The 15,025-nt window shown below is 48.3% G+C and overlaps 1 protein-coding gene across 1 annotated transcript; it reads right to left on the bottom strand.

The window, feature by feature from the left end:
* Positions 1 to 990: 990 nt before the first annotated feature.
* HSPB8 (heat shock protein family B (small) member 8) lies at positions 991 to 14,446 on the bottom strand. The gene is made up of 3 exons (XM_065904326.1): positions 13,561 to 14,446; positions 7,211 to 7,274; positions 991 to 1,986 (listed from the first exon to the last, which is right to left on the bottom strand). Exons 1-3 carry the CDS (start codon positions 13,925 to 13,927, stop codon positions 1,827 to 1,829), a joined length of 591 nt encoding a protein of 196 aa, XP_065760398.1. The 5' UTR covers positions 13,928 to 14,446; the 3' UTR covers positions 991 to 1,826.
* Between the last annotated feature and the right edge of the window lie 579 nt (positions 14,447 to 15,025).

Below are 15,025 nucleotides of genomic sequence, written 5' to 3'. Positions count from 1 at the left end.
CACAGAAGTACAGAACACTTTTGAACTCTGTGGGAGAAGGTGAGGGTGGGATGTTTCAAAAGAACAGCATGTATATTATCTATGGTGAAACAGATCACTAGCCCAGGTGAGATGCATGAGACGAGTGCTCGGGCCTGGTGCACTGGGAGGACCCAGAGGAGTCGGGTGGAGAGGGAGGTGGGAGGGGGGATTGGGATGGGGAATACGTGTAACTCTATGGCTGATTCGTGTCAATGTATGACAAAACCCACTGAAATGTTGTGAAGTAATTGGCCTCCAACTAATAAAATAAAATTAAAAAAACAAAAACAAAAAAAGAAACAGTTGTAACTGATGCACTGTGGTAGCACGCTCCCCACCACCATACTTTCAGGGTTCTGGGCTCCTGGCAGCATCAGTATGTGGAAGGTTGACGACCCCTTTCCTCCTGCCTAACAGAACCTTGCTTTTTCAAGCAGCAGTGTCCCAGTCCTTGAAGGACAAATCAATATTGATCTAAGCCCATCATGGCCATTCCTTTCTCTTTGCCAGGGACTGACTTCAACAAACTCATGTGACCCAGTTTGGGTCAATGAAAAAAAAAGAAAGAAGACTGTTGAGAGATAGCTTCTGGAAAAGAGCTTACAGATGAAAGAGAAAGTCAGACAAAAAGGCTTTTTCACCCTTTCTCTTCCTGTTCATGGCCATACGAGGTTGAGGTTGAGATGCTTGGAGCTGCGACAGCCTTCTTGCAAACATGAGGCTAGAACTTGTAGACTCATCAGAGATGGCAGAGAAAAACAACAGAATGACTCTGGGTTCTTGGTGGCATAACAGCTGAAAAAGTAATTCTGAAATCACTCATTTCTAAACTTCCTGTAAAGTTAAGATATTTATGTCATTTAAGCCACAATGCATTGAGCATTATTATTTGCAACCACAAGTATCCCTAATTGATGTTGCATGTCTAAGTGGTGCAGCATTTAGTTCCCATCAAAACAACACACATGGTTAATAACATCAGTTCCTTTTATTATTGTTTACTGTTATTTTCCCTAAACAACAGCACAATTCAAATAACAATGACACACACGTCCCACCCATATACACAATACCACTAGCCTGCCTGCCAAACTATTTGGCCTTTGCTTGGTTCCTGGTGGAGCTGTCTGGAGACAGCCCCCTCTGTAAAAATCCCGACTTGGACATAGGAGACACAAAGGGGGGACTTTAACCAGAGAATAAACTAAAGGACTTCTAAGGTCCTTGGGGAGTGCCAGCTTGGGAACATGCTATAAATGCCTGGGTGGAGGGCACACGGCACTGTCTGTTTTCATGAGTTGTTGGATAAATCCCATATGGGGATATAAGACCTGTCTATAACCCTTTGTAAACCAGGGCTGCAGAAACACTGTGGGGTGAGCTACGAGGGCTCCATCAACCAAACCAAGGGGCAGGTATGGACATTGGGAGCCCAGAATGGGAATCCCGGTCCCCAGAGATAAGCAATTCTTGCATTAGCGGCAAGATAAGATACAAAGTGAAACGTTATGTCCCCTTTTATTTGTTTTGCAACTGTAAAATGTGCAACATTTTCATCATGATAGAAAAGGTAAAGAAAGGAAAACTTCCAGCATTTTGGCCTAATGCAACAGAGCATGACCTGTCAATTGCGCCATCTTGCAGAAAAACCTACTACTAACACTATCCAGGGAATCTGGTCAATCCACCCTGACCCCCAACATTTTAGCCACACTAAATCTATGAGTTCAGCTATAGTAATGTATCCTGGAATCAGAGAAGCCCAGGGGTTGGGGAGGGAACAAGGAAGGGCCAAGACTGGGGTCTCAGGTACAAGTGACTTCCTGGCCGTCTTGAGGAAGCTCGTTGTTGAAACTGCTCTCTCCAAATGGTGAGTAAGGAGGAACCTGGGGAGCTTCGATAATCAGCAGGCCTTCTGGGGAAAGGGAGGCAAACACTGTCACAGGATCCACCTCTGCAGGAAGCCTAGGGAAAATACAAGATTCATTTATTATTTTTAATATAGCCAAACATTCTTTTATTCAATTGAAAGAAAATATTTTTGATATTGCCTGGTGGGATTATTATCAAACATAATTATTATTTATTATTATCAAATCAATAAACTTAATGATCATAATCATAATCATTATTGTTATAAAAATAATAATCCCACCAGGCAGTTCCATTACTATCCCTAATATATAGACGAGGCGATTGAGATCAGAGACGTGAACTGATTTGCCCAAGGTAACATAGCTGGCAAGCAGCACAGGAGAAGAGAACTGGAATCCTGGTCTCCAAACTCAAGAGGAGCTGATCATGACACTCCTCTGCCTCCCCTCCCAGGTACCAGACTTTTGAAAAAAAGTCCATGATAGGGAAAGCCAGAAGGTTCAATCACCACAGATCTTCCCACCGGTCTAGGCTGATTCTACCTGTTGTAAATGCAGGGGTCTTGATGGAAGAACCAGGCAGTAAAGTGAGCCTATGCTGGTCACGGGCAGGACCCTTCTTGCAGGGGTTGGGGCGGTTTTTTTGCTGTGAACAGCCACCTGTAGCCACGTGAACCAAGGAGGTTCCTGATTAACAAGGAGCCCGCCGGGAAGGGTGGGAGAGAGAGGGAACTTGGGCAACTGCCAAGTCAAACTTCTAATGTAGAGACAAGGCCAAAAGCTTGGACCTCCCTAATTGCAACCCACTCCAGTATTCTTGCCTGGAGAATCCCATGGACAGAGGAGCCTGGCAGGCTACAATCCATGGGGTCAGACAATGACTTAGTGACCAAACCACCACCACTCTCGGCTGGGGGATGGGCTGACTCTTTACACGCCAATCCTTTACACGCCAACCCCTAGGGCATCTGGGACATATGACAAGGCAGCCATGGTCCATAAGCATGGACTTCACAGGCAGGCAGGCGGGAGTTCAAATCACACCTCTTCCTGACTGTGTGATCTTGGGTTAGTGATCTCACCTCTCTGACCTTATTTCCTTATAGGAGAAAGTGGTTTAAAACAGCATCTATCTTTTAGGGTGGTGTGAGAATTATATAGGATGATGAAAGCAAAGGTTACACAGTGCTTAGCATATAGGAAGTGCTCAAGAGGCATTAACTTCCACACTGTCATTGTAGGCATCAGGTGCACAAGTGGGGCATCTTGATAACTGTGACTATTTTAGCATCATCATTGACCCATGAAATGTCAGCGGCCAAAAGGCTGTCGACTATCCAGGACAATGTTCCCATATTACACATGGGGAAACTAAGGCCCCAATATGGGAACAGACTTATCCAAGGGCTCTTACCAGGTGGCCTCTATGTTGAACCCACTTGGTGGGAGAGCTATTCCTCCTCAGTCCTCTTGCAAAAGGGACTGAGTTTCAACGAAACCGGTGGGAAGATCTATGGTGATTGAACCTAAAGAAACTAAATCCTTTCATTTACAACTAAGGGAAAGCCTCAGCTCTGTGTTAACATGCCTTTAACACCTCAGCTTCTACCATCTCTTCATATTTTCTCTCTTTTAACAAAGAAAGAGCGGATCTATGACTTAGGCCCTCAGGCAGGCAACACTGTCTAGTCAGAATTTAACCATATTTTGCTTTGGGTTTATTTCACAATTGGCTTCTTGAGTGAGTGAATGTCTGACTGATGAGAACTGAACCTTATCAAAAGTGGGTTGATTGAAAAGAAAAAAAAATCACAAGCAACTGATAGTATAGGGACGTAAGCATAGAAGGCAAAAAAATAATTGAAGATGGTTTGTGAATGACTCATTTGGTCCCTCCTATCCAAGTAGGAGGGCTTCCCAGGTGGTGCTAGTGGTAAAGAACCTGCCTGCCTATGCAGGAGACATAAGAGACGCAGGGGATAGATTCCTGGGTGGGGAAGATCCCCTGGAGGAGGGCATGGCAACTCACTCCAGCATTCTTGCCTGGAGAATCCCATGGACAGAGGAGCCTGGTGGGCTACAGTCCATGGGGTTGCAAAGAGTCGGACACAACTGAAGTGACAGCACACACGTACACAACCAAGAAGGAAGTCCACGGGCTTTGCAGACGGGGAGACCTGTGTGCAAGTCCCACACCTGCCTGTTACGGCCACGTGACCTTGACTGAGTCCTGTCAACCTCTGAGCCTCAGTTTTCTCATCCACGAGATGAGCTTAAAAATACCAGCTCTCTGCGTGCTGTGCTAAAAGTTACTTCACTTATGTCCGACTCTTTGTGATTCTATGGACTGTAGCTCACCAGGCTCCTCTGTCCCTGGGCTTCTCCAGGCAAGAATACTGAAGCGGCTTGCCATACCCTCCTCCAGGGGAATCTTCCCAACCCAGAGATCGAACTTGCGTCTCTTATGTCTTCTGAATTGGAAGGTGGGTTCTTTACCCCTAGCACTACCTGGGAAGCCCAATACCTACTCTATAGGATTCTTTTAAAGATGGCATAAAATTAAACCTCTACATCTTAAAAAAAAGCACCATTGTCTTGTGTCCTGTCTATGGAATGAGTTTTCAATTAAGAAACTTTTTTTTTTAACGATCCTCAGAGCTTGCGTTAGATGCGTGCTTATTTATTTACTGGCTGTACCCTGTGGGATCTTAGTTTCCCAACCAGGGATTGAACTCACACCACTTGCATTGGAAGCACAGACTCCTAACCACTATACCACTAGGGAAGTCCCAAACCTCTACACCTCTTAACCTGGCTCTTAACACACCATAGCAGGCTGCAAATGGCAGATCAGACACCGGGGAAGCTGTGGAGCAAAGACACTAAAGTCTGCTTTGGTTCTGGGCATCCTCCGTTGGTGACTTCCTGCATTCCCTGGTCTCTCACTCCATGGAGGTGTGGAAAAGTCCCCGTCTCCAGTCTTTGCCCTGCACTGGACCTGACTTGCAAATTCCAGTCTCTCCCTCATCCAGTCAAAACGGGGTCTTTCCCAAGGGGATGTGTGTGTTGGGAAGAATTTCTAGCTGTGGGCAAGGCAGATGGCTGGAGCATTGCGTCTGGGAGGAAATCTCCAAAGGCCTCAGCTGGGTTTAAGGAGCTTCCCTAAACTCTAATGACTGGAGTATCTCCTGGGGGAGGCAATGAGACCTCTGAGATGGGGCCAGGGCCGTCCCAAAGCCCAGTCCCACTGCTTGGTGATGGAGTCAGGGCAGGGCCAGGAGGTCTCAGGACTCCCAGCTGCTCTCGTGTGATTCCAGTCTTGCTGAGTCTCTAGTAAGATTAGTCCCCATGCGCTGGGCACTGGGTCTGTATACATTCTCTCACTCCCCATCCTAAGGGAAGGTGGAACAGAAGCCCAGAGCAGTTTAGCATGTCGCTCCAAGTCACCCACTCAGTCGTGGCGCCAGGACTCCCTACACCCAGAAGCGAGATTCAAAATATTTAATGACTGGCACAGCTGGACATTGACCAACTAGAATGGACGGATCCATGCCATGGTGATGGAGGAGGGTCCTGGGGGCTCTTTGGTTGTTGGAAGGCGGGGAGGTTTGGAGGGTTCTCGAACAGCATCAGGATTGCCAAGTGACCAAGGAGAGCCTCTGGGGGGAGGGTGGTCCTGGCCATGATTAGTTCGATATTGTAAAAACCAGCCCAGCTCAGCTGCTGAGCCCCATTTGAGTCGTGGCTCTGCTTCCGGCAGCTTTAGGCATTTCTATCTGGTTAAGTAACTCACAGCAAGCTGTCTTTTCCCAGAGGTCTCAGAGATGGGGAGATCCATGAAAATGGCTGTCCTTAGAGATGATGAATTTGCTGACTCTCTGGCTCAGTCCCTTTCACAGCTTTGACCTGCCTGTGACTCCATCCTGAGACCTTATTTCAGTCTCTTAAAAGAAACATCAGCTCTCTCGCTCCCCTCCCATCTCTCTCCTCTCTCCCCATCTCTCCCCTCTCAGCAACGTCTGATCTGGCTGTGGTACTAGGGGAAGGTGTGGGTCTTGGTGATGGCAGGCCAGCCAGGGAGAAAAGCGTTTGGCGTTTGCCTTATCAGGAAGTGTCTGCAGGCTTTTGAGTACTCCGGAGGCGCCTGGTGGGTTAGGAATGGGCACATGGCAGGAGAGAGGCAGCACTGCGGAATCTTAAAGCTGAAAGCAGCCTCAGAATTTAGCCTGTGCCATCTGTCCAGACACAGGACAGCTTTACTGGGGTGAGGGGAGGGGTTAAGATCTAATAACAACAACAGTAGTAAGAACAAACCGACACTTAATGGTGACCTGCTGTGTGCCCATCACGAGCTACGATCTCACTTCCTTTGTGGGTAACTCCACAAGGCTCAGCATCCCTCCCTTTTATGAATGAGGAAAGGGCATTCCTTGCTCAAGAACTGAATACAGTGAACTCAAGAGTTCAAGGGTCTGTTTGGGGCTGTTACGAATGCTCATGTTAAGGACCCTGGGTGTATCCCTTGGCCTCTGGGAGATTTAGTTTCCCCATCATACAAGGAGGGTATTGTCTCTTTTCCCACTGTATACCTTTGCTGCAAAGGTGAAATGGGACTAGAAAGGGACTTTGGAGCCAGGAGTGCACAGAACGTAGGAGAGCCATTTAGGGGGACGAGGCGTCTGTGAAGCAGCCGGCCACTGGCACTTCGCTGTGTGTCTATTCTCCCTGCTGGCACTGCCATCAGTGACTCCGTCTGTCTCCGATTGTTTGGCTCAGCCTGGTGGTGGTCTTCCTGCTACTTGCATAATCCCCCAGTCTCAGCCCTTCTCACTCCCCTTGGCAAAACTGGTCCTTCCTTCCTCCCAATCTCTCAGCCTTAGAACCCTTCCAGGTAGTGAGTTACTAAGACAGCGGGACACCTTCCAGCCCGATTCTCACGGGCGCCCTAGGGAAGGCCTTGGGCGGCTTGGAGCAAGCCACCCTCGAAAGAGTCTATTGGAAATTTGGGGGCATCATGTCACGTGGGTGGGTGAGTACCCCGATTTCCATGGAATCATGGACAAGTTGTCTTGCCTCTCCTATTCTTGAATTCTTCATCTACAAAACGAGATTGTTAATGCCACCTCGCAGGGCACTGAGAAGATGAGATGGCACCCCTGTTTCTGGGAACCCACTGCAGAGTTTGTTTAACTTCTCACAGGGTTCAATTCCCTGCCCCAGGGCGGGTCTCTTGAAGGAGAGATGCCCAAAAGGGGTCCCAGGCATGCCGCCCCAACTCCAATCCTCCCCTGAAATCCAACTGCCAGGTTACTTACTGGATTTTCTTTGTGAAGTTCTTGGAAACGATGCCACCCTCTTGCTGCTTCTCCTCGTGTTTACCTGGAAGGGAGAGGAAAGTCACAAGTCAGCGTCTGCATCCCATGGGCATCATTCAGGGATGGGAATCCTGCCCTGGCCTCCGGTGTGGCCTGGGGCTTGGTCTAGAGGCTGCAGTTGTTGGAGCCTCTGGTCCCTCCTCTGATAAGTGGACCCTCTTAAAACCACCTCCCAGGCTGTTGTGAAGATGCAATATGACAATGGGAGGTCAGGAGGCCTTGACCGTGAATTGTAGATGATTAGGAGTTAAGACTCAGGAGATCACAGGGATGGCATCCTGTCTTCTAAGACCTTGCACTGCACCTTCTAAATCTCACATCTCACCCTTTGCTCCTAACCAGGCAGGAGATCCTTGAGGCCAACATCCCAGATTGAGTGAGAGGATACAGTCAGGCTGGTTTGCCAGCCCCCTGGGCTTTCTAACGCACAGAGTCCTTTCCCAGCTCTGAGAATGGGCTTCTTATCTCCCTGTTACCGATGGGAAAATTCAGGCCAGGGGATGAGTCTGAGCTCACCCAGCAACTGTGTGGCAGCCCAGGCCTCAGAACCAACTCTTGGACACTAAGCCGAGGACTGAGGTCCGCTGCCCCTCTGCCTGTTCTAGCTTCCAGTTAGTTCTTTGAACCCCATTATCTGTACCTAGTCCTGAAAGAACTGCCTGGAAATAATGCATCATCTCCAAAAACAAAACAGAAAACACCCAAAGGGTGTTTCCCTGAGAAATGACACATGAAGCAACATGAATGTGAAATTCCACCTGCCCCCTCCTCCTCCCGGCTGGCAGACAAGGGCTTTTTTTTTTTTTTTCTTCCCTTAGGAAGTAAAATTATGAAATTACAAGAGGGCTTAGGCGCAGACTGGCTGTCATGTTGCAATTTATGTAATAAATTCTGAACCCTTTGGCCCCTCCCCACTCTTGGGTCTTTGTTTTTTGTTCTGTTTTTAAGGGACAGAATGTCTCTAATTTCTCTTTAAGCAAAGCGGATTAGACCCCAGCAGAGTCATTGCTGCTGCTGCTGCTGAGTCACTTCAGTCGTGTCAGACTCTGGGCGACCCCATAGATGGCAGCCCACCAGGCTCCGCCGTCCCTGGGATTCTCCAGGCAAGAACACTGGAGTGGGTTGACATTTCCTTCTCCAATGCATGAAAGTGAAAAGTGAAAGTGAAGTCACTCAGTCATGTCTGACTCTTAGCGACCCCATGGACTGCAGCCTACAAGGCTCCTCCGTCCATGGGATTTTCCAGGCAAGAATACTGGAGTGGGGTGCCATTGCCTTCCCCGAGCAGAGCAGAGTCATTAGGCTCCTATTATTATTCACTCCTCATTTGTGGGGCTGCACTGCAGGACCAAGAATGCTCATTTACCTAGGGACACCCTTCTGAGGGGCTTTGGAATCTAGACTGTAAATAACCTTGTGTAATACAATGTCTTGCTGCAGTCAAGATTTTAAGCTGATAATTTATAGGTGATTACATTATTCATTACCTTTTTATTATTCATTATTCCTTTATTAATAACCTTTTCTGATTACAACACATGTGTATGTTTGAAAATATAGAAAGAAAAGACAAAACCCTCCATAATTGCATCACCCCAAGAAAAACACATTTTTGTATATGTTCTAGATTTTTCTGTTACTGAGAAATGCATACATGTTATATAACATAGATGTATACCATCTATTTTATAAAAAATCATATTGTATGTTATGATTTTTGTTATGTATGTTATGTTATGTATGTATGTATGTACGTATGTATGTATGTTCGGAACTTATTTTTCTCTCTTGCTGACCCATTATAATTATTTTTCTATATTATAGCAACTATTTGTCGACAACATGACTTTTTTTTTTTGACAACATGACTTTTTAAAAAATTAATTTATTTTTTAATTGAAGGATAAATGCTTTACAGAATTGTGTTGGTTTCTGCCAAACATCAACATGAATCAGCAATAAGTATATATTTGTTGACAACATGGCTTTTAATGGCTACAGGGAAATATAAATTCATTCAGCCAATCCTTGGCTGTGGGGTACCGAGAGGGTTTCTGACGTTGGAAAGAACCTCACCGCACTGAACATTCTTATAGTTAGACTGTCACACCCAGCCTGACTGACTTCCTAGGATAAATTCCATGTTCTAGAATTCTGAAGGCTTGCTCTGTATGTCGCTAAATTTCCCTCAGGAAAGGCTGCATCAGAGTAGTCTCCTACTGGCTGGGCAGAAAGGGGAACATTTATAGGAATTCGTTTTTAAACATGAGCGTCTGCCTAACCAGAACACACTCTTCCGCGAATGAGCTGCTCTTGGAGCTTGGAGAGCTTATTCTGACCTGCCAAGTCTGTGACCACCAGCTGCCCAGTTCTGGTACAGGCCCGTGGCCAAAGGAACACTGCCTGTCCCCTGGTCCACTCCCCAAAGCCCGGGCCTCCAGAGACCTGCTTCCCCTGGGGACAGGCCAGTGCCTCTGACTCAGCCCTTTTGCACACTTGATATCCTGGCAGTAACAAACGACAATGATGATGATGGTAAGAATAACAATAGCAGACTCTTTATATTGTGCTTTCTTGGTGTCTACCACTGTTCTGAGCACCTTACTGATATCAACTCTTAATCTTTCACAAAAACCTTAGAAAGCGTTACCATTTTGTGGATGGGGAAATGGAAGTTCAGAGAGGTTAAGTGACGTCCCCAAGGTCACACAGCTCGGAAGTGCTGGAGCAGAGACTCCGAGGCAGGGGTGTAGGCTGGGGTTTGAGTCTGCTCTGACATCTCCAGCACTTTGCTCCTCTTCTCTGGGCCTCAGTGGTGGTGACAACAACTTCCTAATTATTGGGTACTGTGAGGAGCCAGTGAGAATGAGTCACAGAATTGCTTCAAACGTTGTAAAAGGGGGCTGCTTCTGGCTTATTTTGATATTTGAGGAAAGAACTGGTCCTCAGAAACAAAATCCCCCTGTCTGTGCTCTGAATAGAGTACTGGGGTTGGGGGAGGGAGGATCTTTGAGCAAAGGCAGCGCCATGAAGGGGGCTGGGGGAGGGAGTTAACCTGGTAGAAAGAGGGTGTTGCTAAGAGGCTCCAGTTGAAGCTTAATTTGCATGTTATTTGAATATCTATTTATTGGGGCAGCTTAAGTATTATGAGTGATTTTTAACTTTTTAATTTTGCTTTCCTACCTACATTTTCTACCATAGAACAGTTTTTTGTAAATAGAAAAAAAAAGCAATTATTATGATTCTTTAAAAAATAAAGGAGAAAGAACTCATCTAGAGGCAGGGGAAGCCAGAGGCCCCTCACGGCCAGTGAGAAGTGTAGGTGCCAAGGAGCTGGGCATCAGCACTTCAGGGAAAGCCACCGGCCCAGCTGAAGAGAGAAGGTGCTGCTTCCAGGGAAGGCAGAGGCCCTGGGATTAACGGAAAGGGGGGGAATAAAGCCTTGGGGCTTTCCAGTTCCTTCCTCCGTCAGAGCCTGGCCCAGTGACCCATGAAGAGAACATTTCTTGACTGGTGACCGTGGGGTGGGGGAGGGGTGTGTGTGAGGCATGATGGAAATCATCTAGTCTAGCAATTTCCAAACCCTTCCCTGGACCTAGACACTCCTATGTGGTTGGATAAGACAGGGCCGCCTTTCAGAGATTCATAAACTATATTCGCAAATTCAAGGCTCTGATAAGTCCTACAGTAAGGAGACCTGTTTGTAATTTTGCCTCATATGGTACCTTTGAAAATCCTGGAACTCCTCCCTCCATTTATTAGACTCCTAATGATATCTTAAAACATGACATTTGGCAAATACTGATCTAGTCCAACTCCTTATAAAACCAAGGATACATGTTAGGCCCAAGAGGTAGCAGGATTTGCCCCAGGCCACCCAATTAGAAGCAGATCCTGTCATCCTGATTCTGAACTGTCTAAGCAGGATTAGCTTTGAATTTCCAACCTTGTTATGAAGAAGCAGATGGTCTCAGGTGACTATGTCTCAGCCTCAGTTTCCTCAACTGTAAAGTGGATGTATCAAATCTATGCATATTTCCTCAGAAGTCCATGTGAGGAATCTGTGAGCCAACACATGTCAGCCTTTAAAATCACAGTGCCCCACATGAAGAGTTTGAGGAAAAATGGGTGTGTCATTAAGTGAGGTAGGAGGGGAGACTGGTCTGACTTCCCACGTCCCTTGAAAATTGCTTTTTAAATGGAGCCCAGGATGTCAATTTGATTTTTAAAATCCCTATTATAAGAATCTCAGTATGTACGCTCAGGGCATTGGCATTCTGTCAAGTCAAAGTTGCTAAGTGCACAGCTGTGAAGCATTTTCAACCTAAAAAGGCATTGTCTGTTTTTGTCTTATTCAAGCCCCCAGTGACCCCATTTTACAGATGTGGAAGCTGAGGCTCTGTGACTACTCGGAGCCTCTTGGATTAGTAAGGCACTCAGATGGGATCTCAGCCTGGAACTCCCAGACCCTATCTAAAAAGGAAGATGAAAGAAAAAGTCATCCAGGTTGGACAAAGGTCTCCTGGAGGGGCCACAGGGTATGGGAGACCCTCCACCCAGGGGTGGAAGTTTCTGAAACCCTAATTAAAACAAAGACAGGAGGAGCGGTGATAATAATCACCTTGTTTGTAGAATACCAGGCAGACATTTTCAGCTCCATCTTACAGACACTCTGCATTTATTATCATAGACTGTGCATATTTCATCTTCCCTACAGCCTTGCCAGTTGGATATTATTTACCCCCATTCTTTAGATGGGTAAACTGAGGCTCAGACCAGTGAAAAGACTTTCTTGTGCATATCCACCCAGAGAGCATAAACAGTGGTGGCGGGATTTGAGCCCAGGTCTCAGCACCTAACAAGCATTCACGTATGTATGCATATATGAGTTGGGGCCTTACTTTGTGCCCAGCATTTTAATAACATAACAACAGCAATAGTACCAATCCCTTATGTTCTAGGCATGTGTGCGCACTCTACACGCGTCACTCTTTGTACGCACTTAACATGTGTTGTCTCATTTAAGACAACAGTCCTCAGGCGGTGCAGCCATTTGAACCCCAATTTCCAGATAAGGAAACAAAGCACAGAGAAGTGGTTTCAGATGTCTGGCTCCTCAGCCAACTCAGGAAGCCCTGGCTGCCCCCCTCCGCCAGCATAATGCTCCAGAGTGCCTCCTAGCCCACCACACCCTCCAGAGCTTCTGATGCTTATAATTCTGCTCCGGGAGCCTTTGAAACTCCCCCTCACCCCGCCCCCGAAGGCTGCTCTGCTGGGGCTTGTCTCTGCCCAGCCTGTTTGCAATGGTTTTTATTGATTTTCCAGCCGGTAGAGCTTGCCAGGAACCTACTTTTTAATAGAATGTTAATTGGGAGGGAAGAGACAGAAAGCTTTTCCCCGGCTGCCCTGCTTCACAGGGACTGAGCCTCCGTCTCCTCTTTCCTGTTCCCCCAAACACTCCCTCTTCCAGGATGGGATGTGGGCAGGCCCAGACTCTGCCGGCTGCTGACTCACGGCGTGTCCTTGACGTTCCTGCCTGGGCCTCAGCTTCCTCAGCAGTAAAATGGGACTAGCCCCCTCCGCTTCTAAGGACTGGAATGAGTTGAGAGCAGGAATAGAAAAGCTGTAGCCCTTGGCACCTGGTAGGTGCTCAACATATCAGTTTGCTTCTGACCTCCCTATTCCCTGACTTAACCTCTCTGCACTTCAGTTTCCTCATCTGTAAAAAGAAGAGACAGATAAGACCTGCCTCTTCAATTGTGTTCACTGAGATGCCATAGGTAAAGCTCTGAGCATGGAGCCTGGTGGACAGTAAGCGCTCAATCAAGGTTACCACATCATAGCTTTGTAACCACGATCACACCTCAGTCTCCTCCTGCGCGTGGGACAAGGGGAAGGTATTTCCCTTGAAATCTTAGCTAGTTACAAACACCCCCTTCTGGACTCTGTCTTGATGTTGGGGTGCATGAACCCTGCTTCTTCTTTGTTTTTTTTACCCCTATATCTATTATTCTTTACATTAAATTCTCTCTGTTAAAACAGGCAGTGTGGTTTCCATTTCCCTGCCTGTTGGCTGGTTGATGCTGCACCCAAAGGTTAAAATTTCTCCTGGGAGCCTGAAGAGAAGGGCTTTTCTGTGAAGATAACTTTTATGGGTTGCATTCCTGAGCCCTGAAGTCACCTGTGTCATGCTGTCATGGCTCCCCTCTAAGGGAGCGTTCTCCTGGCTCTTCCGGGCTGGGCCCTCCCCTCCCTCCACCCCCATTCTCTCCTTGTCCTCCTCCACTCACCAGACACCTCCACGTATCCGTCCTTGGTCTTCACCATCAGCTCCTCTGGCTTAAAGCTGTGCACGTTGACACACACTTTCCAGGGCTCCCCGGGGAATGGTGGGGGGTTCCTGCCCTCGGCAGGCACCCCAAATCTGGTCATGGCAGTGGGCCCCCGGGGCACCATGCCCGACCTCAGGGTCCCCGGCCAGGCAGAGGAGAGTCGAGGCAGGGCCCAGTCAGGCCAAGAGGCAGTCAAGTCGTCGGGGAAGGGGTCCATGCCAAAGCCATCGTCCAGCAGGCGGGAGGACAGGGGCGAGTCCCGGAAGGGGTCCCGGCGCCGGCGGCTGGTGTAGTGGCAGGGGAAGGGCATCTGACCGTCAGCCATGGTGGCTGCTGAGCGGAAGGGGAAACAGATGCTCAGAGAGAGGGAGCCACCTGCCCAAGGTCACACAGCAAGGTGAGGCGGGTGCGCTGGCTTTCCAAGCTTATCTTTCAGATTCAGGACCATCCACTGCCACGGACAGAGGCACAAACTTGGCTGGGGTCCGAGCCCCCAGAGACACTCCAGCCGCCGAAGGCCACCTCCGGTTCGGTCCAGCAGAATTCTCAAGGACCCCTCTCCACACAGCCTCACCGGAGATCAGCCAGCCGCCACTGTCCGCCCAAGCCGTCCAGGCTCCCAGCCAGAGCCACTGAGTGAAGCCCAGAGCTTTAATAAACCCGGGGACGCAGGCCTAGAAACTTCTCCTTGCTTCTCCTGGGCTGGGCGCCTTCTATTTATTGCTGCTTGGGGCTGGAGGCGGGTTCTGCAAACGCCTCCTGTCACAGGAGTATTCGGAGGTGATGAACCAGCCCCAGAGAATCCGCTGAGGGGGACAGCTGGGCTCCCAGGGGGCTGGGAGGCGCCTCCTCCGCCTCTCCGGACTCTCCTCCCCCGGCTCGGCTCAGCCCCGCCCTTCTGCCGCTCTCTCCCCGGAGCCGCCCGCCCCTAGCGGGGCACTATGGCCCGGCTATTAATAACCCTGCCTGGGTGAGGGCTCAGGTCACCCTCTGGAAATACCTTCCTCAGAGCCTGCTGCGTCCTGCCTCCTCCCTGGGGACCCGCGCAAGGGGAGGAGAGAGACTCCGGGGCCCAGTGGATTTGAAGGCAGATGGCCCTGGTTTGCATTCCCCTCTTCCAAGCCTTTAGCATCCTCAGGCTCTCAGTGCTTGCCTTCTGCGGGGAATAACATTCTTCCGCAGGTGGCTCTGAACTATCTGCTTTCCCACCTGTAAAGTGGATGTAACAGTAGCCTCCTGACGGATGTGTCATCCTCCTTAAAACATTTAGCAAACCATCACTTTCATATTTTCAATGTTGACTCTCAATTACATAATGCTTGCTAGGTGCCAGGCTCTGTTCTAAATGCTTTACAAACATTAACCTGCTTTATCTTCACCATCAGTCCCGTGAGGTGAGGGTACCACGCTGATCTCCATTTTA

This window comes from Muntiacus reevesi, chromosome 13, assembly GCF_963930625.1.
Source record: "Muntiacus reevesi chromosome 13, mMunRee1.1, whole genome shotgun sequence".
NCBI lineage: Eukaryota > Metazoa > Chordata > Mammalia > Artiodactyla > Cervidae > Muntiacus > Muntiacus reevesi.
Note: the sequence above shows the minus strand (reverse complement) of the source record. Positions and strands in the feature narration are given on the sequence as shown.